Source organism: Chelmon rostratus, chromosome 2, assembly GCF_017976325.1.
Source record: "Chelmon rostratus isolate fCheRos1 chromosome 2, fCheRos1.pri, whole genome shotgun sequence".
NCBI classification, from domain to species: Eukaryota; Metazoa; Chordata; class Actinopteri; order Chaetodontiformes; family Chaetodontidae; genus Chelmon; species Chelmon rostratus.
Genome location: NC_055659.1, coordinates 28370699 through 28392633, shown reverse-complemented (window position 1 = coordinate 28392633; position 21935 = coordinate 28370699). Strand labels below are relative to the sequence as shown.

The 21935-nt window shown below is 42.4% G+C and overlaps 1 protein-coding gene across 1 annotated transcript in view; it reads left to right on the top strand.

The window, feature by feature from the left end:
* Nucleotides 1–329: 329 nt before the first annotated feature.
* LOC121613118 overlaps nucleotides 330–21935 on the top strand; it is a 54896-nt gene continuing 33290 nt past the window's right edge. The window contains exon 1 of the mRNA XM_041946404.1: nucleotides 330–583. Within this exon, the coding sequence (XP_041802338.1) occupies nucleotides 330–583 (254 nt within the window). The remainder of the gene's footprint in view (nucleotides 584–21935) is intronic.

The window sequence follows — 21935 nt, the reverse complement described above, 5'->3', positions numbered from 1 at the left end:
AGCGCGCAGCCGGAGCGCTCAGCCTCCAGCCCTGAAAGAGTTAAACCGTTTTCCCATGAACGGAGCGGCTGGCTGGAGGTTAGTTCGGCTGTTGCGGTGCAGAGCTTGTGGACGCGGCGGCGGCGTAAAGCGGAGCACCAAACCCGGCCAACTTCACTGCAAAGCTGCCACTCGTACACGTCCAAGCAGCCATGTCCGAGCGGCGGAGGACCTCCGGATCTGACGGCGCTCAGTCTTACAACTGCTGAGCGTGTGTGCGAGAGGGAGAAGGCTGCTTTTCTGCTTGTGTGGATATCGCCCTCATGGACGGGCAACGGGGCTTTTACGAGATGGAGAACCCGACAGAGAACCCCAGCAAGGCGGCGGAGTATCTAAAGGAGCTGAATAAGATCATCGAGACCCAGCAGGGGCTGCTGGAGAAGCAGAGGATCCGGATTGATGAGCTGGAGCTCCAGGTGACGGACCTTTGCAAGGAAAACGCCTGCCTGAAGGATCAGCACCAGCGGCACCTGGCCACCTGCAGGCTCCAGCAGGGCAACCACTCCACCCTGGGAGCCATTAAGGAGAATGTGTTGCAGGAAAAGTAAGTTGGCTGTCGATTTGTGCCACATGGTTTGGCTGTTCAGGGCGCTGTCAAAGTTTATATTCCTCCTTTGTGTCGGCAGATTGTTTGCTCCGCGGCTGGAGAGGTCTGGACGCTGTGTTTGTGTGTGCCATCTGCGTGAGGTGGAACCACGCGACCAAATCAAGCGCACGCTTCTCTGCCACTTTGTCATAGATCACGTTTTTAATGATCCGTGTGCTACCCACATTGTCAGGGATTATTCTAGGCGCGTACACAGGCTGCGCACGCTTTACACGCGTGTTGCGTAATATGGATCCCGTTAGGCGCACCGTGGAGTGTATGTAACAGGGTGAATGTTGCACTCTGGAGAGCACAAACTGCATCAGAGCATCGTGGCAGAAGTCCGGATCGGTGGGTGTGACTTTGTTTTGATCATGGCAGGAGAGGGAATCAGCTGTCTGCGGTGGCGTTGTCAGAAAAAACAAGTTTTGGTCCTGCTGGTTGGCTGAGTTCCACCTCGCTTAGGCGACATGGCATCAGTCGGAAGAGGTTGCCAGGGAATAATGATGTGATGTGCAGCTAATGTGTTGACTTTGACTCCTCTTTCTCACGACCGTAAGAGGCTTTTAATTTGAAACGACGCAGTTGCTCTGGAGAGCTGCCCGGTGCTACTATCAGAACTGATTCAGAAATGATCAGTCAAGGCTACAAAAACATTTACTGTTAATTGTTCAGGCGGCGGAAGTATGCATGCAGGCTTTTGGTCTGTTTATCAGCAACGACGCATCTGACAGAACATTAAACCACAAGGAATTCTCAGTCTGGTTGTGTAATGTTTTATCCACCAAAGCAGGCAGACTGCTGGACAGCAGCTCTCCACACTGACCACTCGCTGCTGTGCAGACAGTGTGCAAGTGATTTCTAAGCATTTTCAATTCATGCGATTTTATTTTCTGCTAAACTTTGACTTTTCGCACATGGATAAAATCACAGTATGTGTGTCAGAATATATGCAGTTTTCTACAACTGTTTATTGATCCAGGAGCAGAAGTCATTTATTAAATATTCTCTGGTTCCAGCTTCTTTAATGAAAGGATTTTGTCTGTTTGTTGAGGTCTATTGAGTCTCCTTGTGTTTTAGGCCTTTGGTCACAAGTCGTTAACAACTTCAAGACCTCACAAAGAGCTCTGGTAAATTTCGATGGATATTTTTCAGTATTTTCTGACGTTTTATAGACTGAACACATGCAGCCCTAATCCTATCCCATCGAGATCTAAGCCTGACCCTGGACTCCATGCCTCTTGTCTGGTTCCTGCATGGTTATCAGAACTCACACACACTCAGCCGCACATCCTCTCACAAGATTTGTTACAGGAAGACTTTTGAAGACACGAACTCACTGGATGTGAGGGAAATGTACGATCTGTGAAAAATCAATGCCAGGCAGCTGTAAGGAAACACAAAACATGCCTCATTCTGATTTTAAAAAGGGTATTTTTCATTCAAGTCAGTACAATCAATGAAAAATCAAACATGGCGGCCACCAGTGGCAACTCCAAGCATGGTGCTGAGCAGCCCTCCAGTCGCTGGACGAGGCAGGGGTCCTGTGGCATCGAGGACTTTGGTTTGTGTTGATTTTTATAGAAAAGACCCTTTTTATCTCAATAAATTGTGAATTGTGTCACTTTTCAGTCGTCTAATGTTATCTCTCCCCCGTTTATAGGTCACTGAGAAGATTTTCTACTATTGAATGAGTTTGTATTTTCAGCCGTCTTCCCATAGCAGCTTTTATGAGTGGGTGTTTAACTGAAAGTTGCAGGAGAAATCCATGAAGGACCAAGTTACACAGTATAAGGTCCTGGATTTGAGCTAGACGTTGGTATGTATGTGGATCAGAGGATTCATCAAAGGATTCTTTTTATGAATCTGTTGATTAGTTTGTATGTTTTTGCTTTTTCCTATAAAATACCTGTATGAATGTAAGATGAGTGCTTAAAATTGCTAATTTTGTCTGACCAACAAGCAAAAATATTCAGTTTACAATGATATTAAACAGACAAAGGCAGAGAATACTCTGACTTTAGCAATTGATCTATTATCAAAATTATTGCCAACAATTTTTTCTGTCAATCAGCTGTTACAGCTACGAAGGCCTAGAAAATTGTCTGGAAAGTCAATCGGGAAACTGTTCATAACCAAGCAGGGACGTCTGTTTTGGGTTTATGCAGTGAATGAAATGTCTTATAGGGCTACTCCACTGGTTTAGTATTGCACTTCCCCAAACTGACAGATTTAAGAAAGAATGGTCAAATTCAAAGCAGCAAAGGCAGAGACATCCATAGTATGGATCTGGATCCTACATTTCCCATAATGCAAGTAGAGAGCATCTTAATTCGACTCTCCTAGACTCCTGAATGGGCGCTTCTTTCAAACCCTGCACCTTCAATTTTTAATTCAGACTCTCTGTTAAAAAAAATCTCAAAATAATGGTTAAACAATCCAAATGACATCACCATGACATCATCGTGGTCACTTTTTCAAACTCAGGAAAACTCCCTCCACATCCTCAGAGGACATTAACACAGGCTGAGTAGTACTTTTCATGATGAACAAACTGACCGTCATGTGTAAATTCAGTGACCTGCACCTTTAGAAATGACCAGTGAGTACTTTATCACATTGATATAAAAACACTGTAAATCCACTACTGCCATAAAACCATCCTGCTCATTGATTTGCAGCAGTGGTCCCATATAACCGCAGATATTAGAGGGAGAGACTGTACGTCAAAGTCTCTGACGACAAACAAACTTCTATCATCTAGCTGTGTACCAGTTCGATGCTGGTGCCATGGCAGTTCCCTCAGCCTCCTCCTGCCTCTGTGAGTATGAATGATTAGCTCGCCAGTCAAACAGTTTGATGATCCCGGCGCAAGTTCAGATGCCACGCCGCCCCTGCTGCTGAATACGCTGCCTTCTGCTCAGCTCAGCCGCACCTACAGCAGTAACCTGGCTCTGAGCGGAATACTGTGAGCCCTTTCTAACCTATGACATCATTATCATATTTGCTCACTCATCGCTTGTGCGGGGCTATAAATAGTTGTCGGCGGGGAGCAGAGGATGGGAGCTCGTCCCTCTGGATTTTCTCTCCGAGCGTCCCCTTTTAACACCTGAGTGGCAACGCACACAGATTTCTGTTTGAATTCTCCTGATGCGGTTCATGTCGGTGGTTCAAAATCAAGCAAATATTTTTTAGTTAAACACACTTTGCCTCCGCGCGCACACACACACGCACGCACGCACGCACGAACGCACACACACACACACACACACACAGCTGAGAGGGAGTCCTGTCCCTTGTGCTCTGTCAACAGTTGGGCCACGTCAGCTGTTCTTTTTGTGTTGACCGCAGTCAGCATACAGTCCTGGCCTTGACTGGAGGGCCAGTGGGGGAGCTCTGCTCCTCCCAGGCCCTCTGACACACACGCACACACGCACACACGCACACATGCACACACACAGTGTAATGTTGGTCTATCCCGACGCAGCAGGACAGGTCGCCCTGTTACTCCAGGTAATCAGTGAAGTGAGTGAGAGGAGGCTGCTCAGAGATTTAAGTAGATCTCAGAGTCGTGTGTTTTGATAGAGTGGGAGCATGTTGTTCCCACCACAGTCTGCTTTATGAGCTAATCCACTGCGGTAGGGCTGTTATTCGGTGTTTACTCTGCGCTTTATTTGGCTGTTAAAGTTCACAACTCACACAGCTCTTATCAAGGTCAGACTGTATGTGCGTGTCGGCAGATATGTGGCCTGGAACAGTGGAGAGAGGAGAAAGGAGGGTGGAGAAAGGAGTCCTTTGGCAGTCTGGTTTGAAAACAATTGTGTCGACAGTGTTCAGGATTACTGAGTTGCGTGCTATGACACGTAACAACCAGCATGTTTTGAAGAAAGTCAGTGTTGAATATAGCTTGCCTTACTTATATTGTACTTAAGTGGGACAAATTGCCTCACAAATAGCAGTGAATCAGACGTTCAGAAACCAGCCATCACACAGTACACCTGAGGATTTTTGGGCTGGTGGTGGTCTCTGTAATCCACACTTGTAAACAGGCAGCAGCCATGTAGACAGAGAGGATCATTTTGTAATTTGTTCCATAGTCTGCTTAATTTCTCATTTCCCATCCAGATGCCTTTGAGCAAAGCACTTAATGTGAGATTCTATAATTTCTTGTTGTCAACTAATCCCAAAGAAAAGACCAAAACTAACAATAAAGTGATTCTACTAACAAGTGTTGTGTGTGTGTGTGCGCGCATCCTCTCCCTCTGTTCAGCAGAGCTCTATTGTTGTCTAGAAACTATTAAAAACACATCAGTGAGGTGACATGTTCCTTCATTACCATGAACACACACACTGTAGTTCATTTTATTTAGAAGACAAATTCGCGGGTTAATTGGACAGTAAAAACAAAGGCTAACGTTAGGATTGTTAGCCAAACCGCCATCAAATATAAACTGGGGGGGGGCATAGAAAGAGCAGGCCCTCCAACAATATACAGAATACTGGTTCAGGTTGCCACCTTTGAAATACACCTGTGTTCAAAGACGAACTCACATTAAATCAAATATTGTGCCATTTGGCCACGGAAAGGCAAAACCCTCTCCATCAATAGTCAGTAGCTATCTATAATAGAGTGCTATGCTTACTCTACATACACTACAAAAACTATAAATAAACTATTAAAAACAGGAAATAACCGCTCGCTGGTCAGCAGCTCAGATTGCGCAGCGAATCAGGAGTCAGAAAAGTGAACGCTGCCAGAGGACACATGAAAATTGGTCCGGAACATAACAAAGTTTTGACTTTATGAGTAAGCACATATGCTACAGTTGCTGTGGGCATGCTGTGAAATATGCGGTGTTTGTGGTGCATTTAAAGCCAGAGCAGAAATGCATTTCACACAGAGAACACTGGAGATTTTGAAGCCTGAGGGTGGTCTTGACAGGCTGCCATTTGAATACAGGAGATGAGAAGAATAAATAAACTTTCAAAAGCAGAATACATTCTGGAATGAAATATTCATAGAGGGTGTTGGAGGTAAAAGCGATGTGCTACATTATATGATCTGTCAGTGTTTATTCGAAGTATAGAACACCCTGTATCCTGTATGTTGCTTCTTGTTCCTGTATTTTAACTTGCAAGAGAGTTACTAAAAAGTGCACATCAGACGCTGAAGAGTCTGGTGATTAATCACACAATCTGAACAGGCTGATGCTAATGAGAAATTGATGTACTGCCAAATGCAAAGTGGAGAAATGAATTGTTACGAGGTGAACACAAACACACGGAAGCTGAATGACACAGATCTGTATGAGCTCCTTTCATTTCAGAACTGTTTTGCAAACTTTTCTCAGGATATTGCTTTGAACGTGCCCCCTGGTGTGAAATCATGATATGAGATTGAAAACTTAATTAATCTCCAAATTAACAGGAAAGAGAAGTTTGCCACTCATAACGACTTCACGGCCGTTTTAAATGTCAATCTGATATGAATTCCAATTAAAACTGTGCTCCATAGTGACAAACAAACTGCGTCCCGTCGTGTTTTCTCTGGGAGGGCACAGCAACAGGTAGAGAGGTGAGCGTTTGAATGGAGTCATACATACAGCGAGGGAGTAAAACCTCCGTAACATCTGGAAACATTGGTGCGAAACTGCCTTGTGCATAAATTAATGAAGGTTTATGAACTTCCCGTCACATTCTGTCAGAATAGAATCCAGAATCCATATAAATATTTAAATAAGTTTTGACTTTTTCCCAGAAATATTATATGAGATCCTTGTGAGAGCGGGCCGTGGCTGTGTGCCGACTCGTGCTTATTGATAATCTTGTGGCAGAGTGGGAGTACGTTGTTTACTGGAGCAGAGCAGCACAAATTAGATTTTTTTCTTGAACTCTTTTGAAGAAGTGGTTGATCCATGAGGCACAGGTTTGAAAGCGCCCTGAGTTTTCTTCAGGAACAGACACAGTTTTGTTTGCAGTCAACATTTCTCTCCATATGTATTGTATGGATCTTTAAGGCCACACTGAAGGCATTAACTCAGGAACAAGATGTTAAGCCTCTTTTGAGAGTGGTGTAGTTAGCATTAGCTTTCAGGTGTCTTTGACAGCACCTGAAACTGTTACTTTGCACTGCAGTCAGCAGGTCTCCCACATGGCCGTTGCCACAGATCTGCTCTAAGCCGTAGAGCTTGTCGTTGCGTTGTTTGAGTAGTATTTTGCATGATGTGGCTGTCATGACTGGCAGTCTGCAGTGATGGAAGTCAAACTGAACTGAGCTGCGAACCAGGCAGATGTTACCCACACCTTCCCAGCCATCTCCAGGGCCAGATTTGTTTAAGTAGAATTGCACAAAACGGGGCTGCTGCGAATGATTACTCATAGTCATAGTCATCATTCTGCCGTTTATCTTCTCAATTCATCGTTTGTTGATATCAAAAATTCAAGTCAAAGGTGGTATTTTATTTGACCATCGGTGTAAAACCCAAACATGTTCAATTTACTGTGACCACATGGCAAAAAATGTGGCGCCTTCAGAAGCTGAAACTAAAAAAAAAATGTTTTTCTTGGCTTAAAAAATGAAGAATTAGTTGATCTTCATAATAGATGCTGATTCATGTTGTGACTAATCGGTTAATTCACTGAGCATTTCAGCAGCTCCAGCACAAAGCAATGCTGCTTTTCTCTTTTTCTGTCAACATTTTTGAGCTTGTGGCAACGACATTCAGTGGTGTGACCGGACAGTGTGAGCATAGCAGTAGCCGGGGGTTAAAACATCTGAGGTAAAGTGTACATGATTAATAACAAACCTCATTAACAAAACTAGGGTGTTGTTGGGTTAAAGTCCTCTCTGCAGTCAGTGTCAGTACAAGAAGCATCACTGCACAACCACAAGTGGACTGAGTGTTTTTGAAGTCCCAGCAACTCCAACAGAGTGAGCCGTCTTCTCTCTAGCTGATCATGTCAGGTTCATTTCAGGAGTCACATTCTTAAATTAAACATTCATTCATATCATATAAATAATGTACATTTATCAGCTTAATAGTTTTGAATTAGGACCTTCAGTTTTTGAATCAAGTAGATCATGAAAATTCATTTCAGATTCATTTAAGTAGGCTTTCAATGTGTCAGATAGATATTTAATCAGCATTTAGGTGGATATAAGTGTCAGATTGGACATGTAGAGACACACTGATGATGTGATGTGTCCTGTAATAGCATACTTCTTGCAATTCATTTTAATGGCAATTTATTTTAATCTCCAAAAAGTTATATTTTTTGTCTTTAGAATTAATTAAGCACCACTGTTTACTTGTTTGGTTGTTGTTGCTAGCTGTGAGCGCACCTTGTTTGGACAGTGTTGGTATTCACCCAGAAGGATGACATGAAATTATGCTCCCCATGGTGCCGTCCACTTGAGAGCATTTTTCTCCAGCATCGTAAATGGAGGCCATTTGTCATTCAGCTGAAGCCATTTCTCTACCAGCTGCAGGACCTATCCTTTAGACTGGCTTGACCGCCGCTCATCCATTATATCATAGCGGACCTAAAGGCTCATTGTGGAACGACCTGGAATTGCAGTTTCATCTAAAGCATTGTCGGTTATCAGGGCGGCGGGTGTGAGCCAGTGTATGCCAAGGTTCACAGATGTGCCAGTGGGAGGAATGAAAGTTGAATGTGCCAGCAGGGATTCACTTTCCTCTGAATCATCATGTGTTGTCATTAACAGGATATCTGCTGCAGGGGATATTTTGTGGAGGACGTGATACGCGTATCATGACAAGCACAACAAATGGCACGACGGATGCATCAGTTCTGCGTGGTGATGAATGCATGTCGAGGCTTTAACATTTTTTCCCTCTTCCCTCTCCGCGCTTCTCCCGTGAGAGAAATGAGCTCTTTTGTTTTCCAGTGTTTTGAACTTTGACTAAATGGAGTCGGAGCAGCTGTTATCTTTGCACAGTAGCAACTTTTCTTAAGAACAAGCTGCTTTATGATCATCACTTGGCACTTTTCTCTCCCGTCTGTTGACTCTCTGTCTCACAGCACCGCCACACCTCGCCTGTCGATCTGCCAGCGGCCTGCGATGATTGTAGGGCTTCAAGATGAATAACACACACACGCAAACACTTTCACAATAATTCTGACACTTGTTTATGGAGTTGCTGCATCAAATCAAGTGCTCTTAATTTCTCCTGCAACAACACATGACGAGCCTGCGTGGTCTGTCTCTCAGTACTTTCTGTCTGTGGACTGCATTAAAGTTGTAGTAGTGGTCATATGAGGAAATAGTGCATTTGTTGGGGACTATTTTCCGTGGTGGATTAATACATATTTAGGGCAGCAGGATGGTGTGTGTGGGATTGAGTCAAAATAAACTACAGCGTGTGTCTTCGTGGACAACATGCAACAGTGTGGCTCACCGATGTGTTTGTAATAGTTTTTGGATGGAGCACAGAGGAAGCAGATACATCAGGCTTAATACACAAAATATTTGTTGGTATTAGTATCAAGTTAGTGTTGGTTTTAGTGTTTTCGTGGAATTTGTTGAGTAGGAATGTGTTCATGTTTTTGGTGAACAGAGAACTGATCGTATCCGTTACCCCAACACTAATCACTGTCACTCTTCATGCCTGAACCTAACCAACCAAACCAATGAAGGCAGCGAGTACCAGCCAATCAGAGGCAGAGCAGTGCCAGTCATGACTTTATCTGAAGTTTTTATGCAAACCGTGCCCTCCAAGTCAGAATTGGCAGCAAATTTAAAACAGCTGATCAAGTTGTAGCATCGACTTGGGAGTGAGTGATGATCATGAGAATTAAAATAGCTACAAAGTTCCTCCATCCAAGTCAAACTCACATTTTGTACAGGTTGGCGGTTATTCTTTCCCATCAACACATAGAGCAGGCATGTCCAAACTATTCCATAAAGGGCTGTGTGGCTGCAGGTTTTCGTTCCAACCAAGGAGGAGCACACCAGGGCAACCAATCAACATCAAGGGATCCCTTAGTTATCAGCTGAAAAGGGAGATCAGCTGATTAATTGATTCCAGCCTGGTGCACTCCTCCTTGGTTGGAATGAAAACCTGCAGCCACACGGCCCTTTATGGAATAGTTTGGACATGGCTGACATAGAGAGATGTGTAACTTACTAGACGAGATTGTGTGAGACCTGCAGCTTTTGCAGCTTGTTAAAAATATAAATGAACAACGTAACAAAAGAAATGAACATGAACTAGTTCATTTTTTGGGACTGTGAATGAACTGGAGTTGAACATTTAAATCTGTGTGAACTGAACTTTGAGGGAGCTCTTGTGAAGTGTGAACTTGCACAACACTGTTTATAATAAGAAGTTGAACTCTGCTGTACCTCACTGTTTTTCTGCACACAGGTGAGTGATTCGAAGTTCAACACCCGCACTAGTGGAGTTCACTGGATTCCCCAAGCTCTGCTTCTAACTTCCCCTTTCTCATGAGCAGAGCAGCAGCGTGCAAAACGTTGCTGGCTGTGGGTCATACCAGATGGGGCTAATCAGTGTTTATCCCCTGAGTAACTTGATAACTTTGTGAGAGTAACACCACTGTACAATCAGAGTGGACCGAGTGTTTCTGTAGTTCCAATAACTCAAACAGAGTGAGATGTCTTCTCTCTGACTGCGTCACGTCAATTTCAGGAGCCACAATCTCCACTTTCATTCGTATCATGTCAATAATTTAAGATCATAAACTAAACTGAAAGTTTTGGAGGATCTTCAGTATGTAGCTTGTGAAAAATAAGGTGAGCATAATTTAAAAGCTGCAGCTGATATTTTGGTAAATATTTAAACAGCATTCAGTTAAACATGAGTATCAGATCATACTTGGTATTGGTAGATAGCCACTATTACAGGGCTGGGTTGGGATGAAACTGCTCTGATGCATCCATGAAATGATGACAAAAGTGTGGCAAGACTCGAGGGGACCATGAAATGTAGTGTTTTTAATAATCCAAACCATAGCAGAAGAACCTTATCTCCCTGTCCAACACACATAAAATGTACGTTTTTGAGTTGGTGATCAATTATTAGCTATCCCATAGCTCCAAATATCTAAAGGTCAGGTGTGAGTGTAAATGAGCTCTCTGAAGACTGGAGAATACCTTCAGATCCACTCACAGAGATACTTTATTAGATTTCTCACTGAGATGTCATGAGGCTTTCATCTTGACATTTTCAATCAGTGTGTTTTGGAGGTTTGGTCTAATGGTGGTTTGAAAATCATTTGTCTTTTCTCAAATACTGTTTTGTTTACCTGCCTGAAGAAAGTCGCCATATATCAAAGTCTTTGAGTCCTTCCAATGCCATGTCTTCAGCCTGTATGTGGCACAGAAAGCTGTCTATTACTGACTGATTTGGAAGATTTTTGTTGTGTTACTCTTTCCATTTCAGTTTATTCGGATGGTGAGTAATTTGTATCTCAGCTGTACGTAAAATGAAGTTTGTTGCTTCACTGTTGTGATCAAGCATAACTTCAATAATCTTCAGGAATCCCAACAACCCAGGAGAGCTGTTATCTTGTGAAGCCACATGGCAGGATTTGAAGGGAACGAAAAAACCCCACAAATATTCTCATGCCTTTTTCTTTTCAAAGTGAAATTTTGACTCTGTGGCCTTGGAATATATTAGTTTCTAAGTAACCCATTACCTGCTTATGAAAAAGTGAAAGCTTTGCAAATGCTGTTCATAGCTAAAATGTTTCAAATATCTACACAGTTTGTGCTTAGGGCCGAAACCATCCTGGAGGCCATGGAGCCAATATGGATGTATTGACAGCACAGAGAAATGAGCTCCATTTCATTTCACATCAGCAGCACACTGAAAGCTGGAGCTGTTCTAGAGCAGGGATTTTCCACTCAGCTTATAGTGGGTTCCTGTGGGGTTTCTCAGGCTCTATCAGAGGTCGAGTAGATGGTAAAGAGGGGCTGAAATGACACCAGCTCCTTTAAGTCTCTGGCCATCAAAAAAAGACATTGTTAGATATACAGTAGAACTGGATATTGATCGCCTGTGTACGACCAAACTGTCAGTACCTACAAGTTTAATGCTTGCTCCAATTCCTGTCAGATATTGGTTGATTCCAGCCATAAATTCACATTTGAGACAGGCCTATATAAATCTTTTTTGTTTCCTTGTGGATGTATAGTTTGAGTTATTTTAATTTGCCGTTGATGCTGTAAATGGAAACACTTCACCTCCATGTTTACCTTTTGTCAGGATAAATACAGTGTAATGTACATTTCTCCATAAGTATTATAGAGTAGAGATGTGTCAGATTACAGTTCCATTTAATATTACGAAGTAATTCCAGGAACAGAATCACTGGTTTTGATACCAGTGCATTTACCAGTGTATGCTTACAGTGATCACTGTAAGCAGAACAAAAAAGTTGTATTGTTTGGATTGACCTTAGGTATCAGACTTCCAACCAGTGTTATTTAGGCATTTAAAAACCTTTTTGTGACCGGCCAGTTCATTCCTTCCACACCCCACCTCTAATTTGAGACTTGGCCATTATTTTAATTTGGTCAGCCAACTCACATGGAATGTATTATGAAGTGAATGTAGGCTATGCACGGAATTAATATTTGGTGGCCAGACTCGTCACTCCCCACAAAGGAAGCATCAGCCTCAGCACAGCAGGGAGTGGGGTGATGATAGTCACCTCCACTCTAGGGGGACGTAGACTCAACGCCTACAGGTGGTTGCCGGGGTTGGAGTTTTGTAATGATATTTAAACAACAGCAGCAGTAGCAGTCAGTGGCAGCACAGCTCTCAGGTCAGGTATGGCAGCAGGCGTGCAGCAGAAGAGAGAGCAGAGCATTGATGCAATGATGAGGAGGGTGCTAGATGTGTGATGCAGTGTGAGTGCAGCAGCAGGCTGGAGCTGACTGTCTAAACTAGCTTTCAGGCTTCACTTCACTACTGGCCTTTAATTTTTAGAATTTACGGTGAGTTTTTGGATAGTTGTTAGGACATTAAACACTGATGCGCTTGAAAGTTTGGCTTACTTGTTTTGTACGTTTGTAGAAAGCCCTGTTTATAGTCAACAAAGATGATGTTACTGTAACAGAAATGGCTTTGGCATCAGAACAAACACACAAATATCTTGTGGTACTGCTATTGAAAATCTTGGAGCAATAAAAACCTGGGTTAGATATCTTCAAACTGAGAGGCTACAGCCATGCTAGCGGCTCTGTGACGCTGCACTTAGGCACTGCGGTGCTTTTAGCTAAATGCTAACATCAGCATGCTAACAGGCTTACAATGATACTGGTCGTAAAGCAAAGTACAAATAGAAAGTGACCTGATGATGGTACTAGCGGAAAAGCCAGGTAAGTCACTTAGTTATTACAGTCCATCCCGAGGATACCATGAATGTCAACCAAATTATGGTGAAGTCAGTCCAATAAATAGTCAGTATATGACAGTGGATAAGTGACAGCTTGGACCTGCTTGTTTAAAAGGGGATCACCAAGCTCATTAGGTCTGAATATATGTACTAATTTTCCAATACATTCAGCAGTTGTTTAGATATTTCAATCTGGACCAAAGTGATGGACCAACTGGTTGCTATCCCTGGAGCACTGCCAATAGACAGGCTAAAATCAAGCTGTGTTCATTAAGATGACCATTAGGATAGTGAAGATTCACGTAGTGTTCCAACCTCCATCAAATCATCAATCCATTTTTAAGCCATCAACATCAGGGCTTACATTTCCCCATCTGCCAGTTGAAAGGCATCCTCCAAAAGGAGGTGCCTAGGCGCTCAACTGTTATAATAAAGAAACCCCAGCTCAACACTGAGATCCTCCCAGTTCACCACATTTCTCACCCAGACTGAGACTGTCAACTCAGAGTAACCTCATCTCCTCTGCTTGTGTATCATTTTCTTTCATTCCCTTGATACCTACCTAAAGGTCATGTCCATGGGTGAGGGTTGGAGCCACTGCTAAATCACGGGCTCTGTCTGGCCAGTGAGCCCTCTCTTCACAGCCATGCTCAATACTGTGCTCACATAATTGCATACCAGTGACCTCGGGCGCACTGCTGTTTAGACCTGCTTGTTTGGTGGCACACCCAGTTTTTGGGTAAATCCAACCAGGGAAACACCAGACTGCAGTAACAATATGGTTCATTACCTCAAGTTACTTGAAAATGCAGTGTTGTTCCAGATATTCTGTGTGTTTGAGCAAATATGGAGCCTTTTAGCTCGTCAAAGTAATTCTAGAAACACATCATTCTCCGAAGTCTGATTATTGTAGTGCTGAAACCAAAAGTAATTGTAAGCAGTTAGTTGATTATGACTTATCATCTCAGTCATTTCAGTCTTGTCTTCTTTACACCTTTTATTATGAATTATGAGCACTTTATGTTACGTATAGTAGACTTGGTGACTGCTGCTATTGATCAAACTGCTGTCTCTTTACCTCGTAATGTTGTCTTTAATGCTCTGGTTTCTATTTGTCACCTCTGTTCTTGTTTTAGTTTTGCATTCCTTATTATTTATTTTTTACTTTCACTATTTTTCCGTACTTATTTCTCTCCTTGTGCTTCTGCAACAACCAAATTTCCCCTCTGGGGATCAACAAAGGCTTATCTTATGTCAGTTTTCAGGCTTTGAACTTGTTTGTGACTTGTTTCTGACAAAGCAAGCAATTCAAAGACGCACTGTCACTATTTTCACATTTTTTGTAGACTGCATGATTACTAAAGAAAGTGTTTTTTGCTCAGTAGATTTTTTTAAATAAACGCTCTTCTTTATGGTTGTGCTATTTGTGTTCTTGACACAACATCATGACATTCAAAAGTGACATTCAAAAATAATTAGTGTGAAACGATCAGAATGAGGCAGTGGAACATGTTGAAAATGTCACCTCACAGATGTTTTTGAATTTTGTGTTTTGAATGAAATTAGTCCATTTGTAATGAGCTTTAGGATAGGTGTTGATGTAGTTTGCAGTCCTGCAGTGTCTGTAGCATTACAGTTGTGACATTAGTATAGAGAAGAAACTAAGATAGAAAATATAGGTTATGTTAAACTGAAGATTAAACCACCAATAAGTCCACCTTAATGCCTTGTTGTGCTACAGGAAGAAATTATTTTATCACTAAAACGTGTCTGTTTGAACACTCCCCAGCCTGAAATAGACCACTGAACTCTCAACTCAATAATCGGTTATTAAAGCTTGTTATTGCAATTACATGACAGTGAAGTTTAGAAATATATACTGTACATGTCACTTAGCTCATTGCATATAGTTTCAAAATGGATAGATTTGGTTTTGTTTGTATGTGTGTGTGTGTGTGTGTGTGTGTGTGTGTGGCCTGTTATCATTCTTACCTTTGCCACCAGGCAGAGTTGTTTGTAACCTTGTTGCATATGTGTTGTAGTTGTCCTTGGGTGGAGTTGTCCTGGACTCTGTGATGCTGCAGAATGGCTCTGCAAGCTGTTGCAACTACCGCACCCCTTGGCTGCCAGGCCCATAGTGGGTCGGTAAACAAAGCCCCTCTGGGTCTCTGACTGCTGGTCCGGCGGAGGAGATGCTGACGTGTCTGCAGGGTGAAGCGGGCTGAGATCCCAGCTCCACTGCCTTCCACTCTGACAAGCCTCTCAGAGGTGATTGCATGACCTGCCCTCCTGCCAGTATGTCCCATTTTCAGTTACAAGCACACTGTTTGATGCGGCTGAATTGGTTTGGTATGTTTGGAGGGGTTTAAGTAATGCATGGACTCTGTATGACCATTAGAAATGTTTACGAGCTTTCAAAGAGAAAATAATAAGTGGAAATATATCAAAACCCAAAATACTTGTTTTGGGCTTGAGAACAAACCTTTTAGCTTTTGCAGCTGAAATGTCTTAAAACCTCTGCTGTTAACCCCCGCTAACATGTCATTGACAAGTTAGGGGGGGTTAATTGTTGAGTCAGTGGTATTGATCGGCAACCCTATCAACTCCCCACAGATGTATTGTGGTCATTCTGTGCTGCGGACACAGCAGAAATTGAACTTCTTGGTACAGTAAACCAGTAAAATGTTGCTCCATGGACGTGGGTGGGGTAAAATGACTTTTTGAATTTGTTTGGACTTTTCAGCACCAGGGAGTGGGTGGATGCTGTTTTACTGAGTCACATTTGAATTTCCTTTCAGGGATAGGACCCCGATAAAATCAGAGCACCACAGTGCAGCAGAGTGCACACATGACACAGTGTCACCTCCACATGTGTCGAAGTTGTCTTGTCTTTATTTGATCAACGTTAAAAAAAAACTACAATTGTTTTTTCCTTAACTTTCCCATTTTTCACCTTTGTGATGTAGTCAATGTGCTTTACAGCTACAATACAGCTGTCAAACGCTAAAAGCTTGATTTCAGGGCAAAAATTTCCTCATTCTGAATTAAAATTTTCCTCTTTATGACCTGACAGCAAATTAAGAAAACAGCTTTGTGTTTTCATGTCTTACTAATGTGAGATCAGATTGCTAGCAGATCACAACAGTAGCTTATACCACATATAAGATTCACAGAGACTCCTTTCAGTTAAAGAAAATGGATCCATCATTCATGTAGAGTTCCTAAAAGCTGGTTTTGAAATGGTTTGAACAGTCGTACATGTCATTTGTCAAGATTTTTCGGGGGAGAAATTGAATGTGCCATCACTCTGTAATGTGGCCATGTGGCTGCTGTTTGACTAAAGTTACATACCGTCGTCTCACTTTGAACCCAGCAGCTCTGCAGCTGCGTGACAGTAAATCCCTTCAGGTGACAGTGGTCACAGATGTTACTGTGAAGCAGCTTCAACAAGTTTAAAGTCAGACTCCATAGTAGATTGCTCAGGTTAGAAGTGAGGTAGCTCGGTAGAAGTTGGTATAAATCTATGCTTTTTTTCTCAGCTAGTCAAAGATGTTAACTAGTCAGGCAACCATCTGCAGGTGCTTATTCAAGTTAGAGTGAACCTCAAACCCACATGATCAAAGTAAGTAATGCAATAACCTGTTCCAGTACTGCCCTGCTATTGTCCAAAACCCAATTTACATTTCTTTATGTGACTGCGTCCTCCAAATGTGTGTGTATCCAGGCATTGTGCTTGTCTTCCTGGATGTGTGGCACCACATCCATTATGAGTCATTGTAAGGTCTCAATATGCAGCGTGTGGCAGTTGGGCTAATAGGAAAAGCTTTTCTGCAAACTAATTCGGCAGAAAACTGACCTGCTTTTGCCCTGCATGAAGGTAATAGCCATCCATACCACTGAAACATGCAGGCAGCCAGCCGACCATTTCAAACAGTCTCTGCGAGTCCAAGGACTCTCTTATTGATTAAAGATCCCCGGAATGTCTTTTTCTCTCTCAAGACTGTCCAAGCTGCCTCTTAACGAGTTTCACCTTAGAATTATCTGAAATAGATCAAGCGGTATCTATTTTTTTCTAACAAAGTCGAGCCACGTGGGGAGGCATTTATAGCTCTTTCCCAAAATTCTTCTGTGGAATGCTAAACAGCAGTCGGCGCGATGCTTGTTTTCATCCCTTAAAGACTTATAATTGGCATCTTTTAAAGCAGTCAGTGATGAAGGCTTTATTATTGCAAACATCTGCAGTTTAAACCTCACCTATTCGCTTGCTTCCTCCATCCCGTCTTTGCCAGCTGCACCCTTGCCTCCCCGAGTGTCAAGAGCCCACATTTCTTTTCCAGCTTCTTTGTAGGTGAAGAGATCTTGAATGTGTTCTCTGGATAATGAATGCCACGTATGGGCGACAAGCGCCTCGCGGTTTTCTGTAACTGCCAGATTGCTGTGACTCATCTCCTCTTTGCTGTTCGGCCGTCTCGATCCCAATTAAATCTCAGTGATGAAAAGCTGCGTTATACGTACCTGTAATGGGTGCACTTTACTTTCTAATTATCCATGCTGACATGGATGTATTTCCCATGGAGGAGCCCTTTCTGACAGGAAAGGCCTGTGCTGTATGTAGATGCATATGGGAAAGACACCGGTTCAGTGAATTTTTAATGTTTGTCCTTTAAGTGATACCATAACATATAAATTCCATATTTCATCCCATCATTGAAGTTACTGTCTTGTACTTGCAGTTAGAAACATGTGTGTGGGACAGGGCAGTGGGGTTGAAATAACCTAATGTTCACATGAAGCTCAAAGGTCTGCTTACTTGTGGTGAGCTCAGGTATCATCACATGACCTGGTGACGTGGGTGTGGCTTCCAGGTGGTTGTCCCGTCTGCAGACTCTCGATGGTTGACCTTTGATCCCTTCCTAGTGTATACTGTGAGTGGTGTTGATGTTGTGTTCACAGTCTGTTGCCGATGTTCGTTAAGTCCAGGATCCACGTCATTTCATTCCTGCTTTTCTCCCCCTGGGACCCAGTTTTGGACCGTCTTTCATTGGAGATGTTAAGTTGTTAAATGGTTTGTGCTGACTCCTTGTGACCTGAAGACTCTGGTTAGATGTTCTGATTGGACAGATGGCTTAGAAGTCTCAGTGGGACGCTTCTTGTGGCCTACATTAAGTTAGCGGTGTCTGTCCTGGTCTTAAGTTGGAGTTGGATTGTCATTACCCACTCCTTGTAACTATGGGCCTTACCTTCCCCTCTACTTTGACCTCCTCCTCACGATTTTAAGTCCAGAGATCTTGTAGATTGACCTTTAACATTAGACTAGTATAAGTATAATCTACGTCTTTAATTTGGATAATACCAACCTGACCTCATTTATCAGAGCAGGTATTGGCCGGACATGACCAATGCACATTGAATACATGTTCTCTGCCAGTTTTGCCATAAAATCCATTGATTCTGCTATAGCTACATGACTTACATGAAGTGGGCTTTATAAATCCTAAATCTGAGAGTAAGAGAGCACTGGTATCTGTGCACATTATTAGCAGATACCCTGAGTTGAGTTGAGTTGGTATAGAGACAGAAAGAAATTAGGGCACCCGTATGTCATTTACTCTCAATAAGATTCCAGTGAGAGTCAATAAATGCTAATTATCACAGAGTCCTTCTGTACATCAAGTGTTTTCATCACTGTAAATCACTCATGGACTATCTGCTCCTACGTATAATTTGTTTTGTTTAACCAGGTGAGGACTATCTCATTTGAACTTGTGGCACCAAATAGCCACAACAAGGCCCGACCTGAATATAAAGCAACCTCAGACAACTAAAGGACAAAAGAAAAATAAAACTCAAAGTCCGTGATAAGAGAGGTCCGTCTGGAGTAATGGCTGTATTTATCTATTTTTGTGTCTATGTTTTCCAATTTTTATCGATACCAGAGCATGAACAAAGAATAAATACAGAGCCGCTTGTTTGCATGTGAGGTGAACCATGGCACAACGCTATTCTACTTAGTAGTTGTAGTCTGTTGTGCACTAAGAATCATGTCCCTCGCTGCGTCCATACACCTACACTAATTCCCACAATTCCTAGCCAAATGTTGCCATAATGATACAGGGATTTTCAACAGTAACATTTCTATAATATTTAAAATTAATTTACTCTATGTAGTTAGTTTCTGGGTGTATTCTTTTTTCTTACGGCACAGAAAATGGCTATCACAATGTAATTTGTCCATAATTTTGGAACAAATTGAACCCTTGATTAATAAAAAATGACAATTACAACAAAAATTAGTACATTTCTGACACGCTTCACAATTCTTCCTTTAACTACATTTTAGTGAAATATTCACATTTTGCAAATTTGCATTTTAAGTCACTTGTACAAAAGTATCCAGTGTTTCGGTGGGGTTGCTGCACTGCAACAGTCACATCTTATGACAAAATTCAGTTGGAAATAAATGACTTATGGCTGCACAAGAGAGATGAACAATATGAATTTACCTCGAATCCCTTAAAATGTATAAAATAGATTGCTGATGATAAGAATTTTTAATCTTTTTTCCTCTTTATCTGACACATATTGGCTTAATTTAGCATCAGGATAGTTAGCTCAAAATAAGGGTAACTTTGCAAAATGCTGTAAATGTAATGGAATTGACTGCATTTATATAACGCTTTTCTAGTCTTACTGACCACACAAAACACATTAAAATACAAATCAGCATTCATACACTGGAGGCCACCTGCTCATCAGAAGCAATAAGCATTCAAGGGCCCAAGGACACTTTGGGCTGGGGATCAAACCCTGACCTTCTAATTAGTGGCTGGCCACTCTCCCTCCTGAGCCACAGGTTTTGGCATTTCTTTCATTAAAACATACAAAGCAGCACAACATTTTCCTCTATTCTAACAATGAACCTGCTTCAGAGAAGCACCTCACAAGCTGGATGCGTCATCTACTATATATACCAAATTCAGCTAGATGACATTAGATAATGAAACAGTCCTTTCAAATTATCAGCCAAAACCAAAACGCCAAACAAGCGCATGAGGAATAAACAAATGAAGAAAGGCATGCAACACTGCCAAATGACAATAAGGCCGAAACACTTTGGATGAGGGACAGCAGCTCATGGTTTGTCCTGTTGCAGGGGGGCTCCAGAAAAGAAAGAAAAATACCCTATACATTTATACTTTATGATCAATATGGATTTCTGACATTGTATGTACAAAGATGAAGTGTGATATATGGATGTCATATGCAGTGATGGGTGTGATACCCATGTATGCATCCGTGAGCATCCGTGCCAGTCTCATGCCTGTTTAGGTGATGAACTGCACTGCTTGTGCTTGTTTTCAGAACACATATTTTGTCCTGCTTACCTACCTGCAGTATAATACTAATTTCTCTTTTGTTTCGACTTGTCACAGTCCCCCACCTCAGCTGGTCAATTTCAGCTCGCAGGGCTGAGCTGCGACAACGACGGCCTCTTTAAGATAAAGGTCAAGGAGCCGTTAGATCGAGGCTTGTCCCTGTAGGCTGTCCGACAGTGGGTCTGAGCCCAGGACTGGTGGACACCAGTCAAAAGCTAGCCTCACAACATTCTGGTCATTTCCCATACAGCTGTTTGTGCCATTGTAATTAGCCTTTGATTAATTAGTATAATTTGGATTTAACAGGTCAGACCGATGCAGATCTCCTTTGGGCTATTCACTGTGCTATCAAGGGAGTTGTGACATTCTGGGATTGCAGGATTATTGACTCCATATTGCTTGTTCACTATCTAGTTGTTGCAAAAAGATCTCATTTTGATTTATTTAATCAGTTATTTAAATGTGGCTCAGGTCAGCTGTCTGCTCCCTTGTTAATCAGCAGCCAGCATGTCTTCTGTGGTTATGACTGTGTCCACATCACACTGATTATATAACAGCATATTTCATTACAAAATGGTCATATTTCTCATGCTGCACCACACCAGAAAAAGCACACACACTGACACTATTTTTGATATGCTGTTCAGATAGCATGTCAGGAAAAGCTGCTTGGTTGGCAGGTGGTTGCATCTGCAACTTAAAAAAAAAAAAAAAAAAACGTTCGGAAACTGACACACCCACTTTGTGCAGCCGAGAGCAGACCTGAGGGGAGCTGCAGAGTTAGAGATAACTCTCTGTGGATTTGTCACTACGAATGACCCCTTTCACATTACATCTAGCATTTGGCCCATTGTTAATAAAAAATGTGGTGCAGCATTAAACTTTAGGAGTCTATATGAGAGATATACCAAGATACTGTATGTGTGTAAACGTCATTCGTCCGTAATTGAGTCATCTGGGCTAAATTGTTATCCCAGCATCTTTTGGAATGGTTAGTAAGGTTGTCACATTGCGACTGGGAGGTTTGTGTAAGAAAATAACTCAAACTGTGAAGACATCAGTATTTCCATTTTATTCTACAGCTGCTACATCGCTGCTTACGTCACTGCGCAGAGCCTGCACATCTTTTATATTACAGCCACAGCCAGGCTGAAAGGATATCCATGTGCTTTACACTGCAGAGGAAATGAAAGAACGCTGAGGCACTTCCTATGATCCGTCATGTGCTGACGTCAGGATGCAGAGGCATGTTATTCAACTCCCGGCCTTTCTGTTGACCTTTGGCCACAGATGTGCAGCCCAGTCACTGTAGCCGGTGTGATCTCTGCGGCTTTAATCCCACAGGTTCCCATGCTGCACAACAGACGGCCTGCTTCGGCCAGACTGAACTGCAGTGAACTTTTAAGTCCAGGCTGCTGCTCTAGATTTAGGCATTTGCTGTCAGAGGGAAGGGATTATGGCAGCACCTACGGCTACAGTTACATAACACTACATCGTTGTTGTTATAATGCCAAGAACAGCTCAGAAATGACTATTTCCTTTCACTGTCA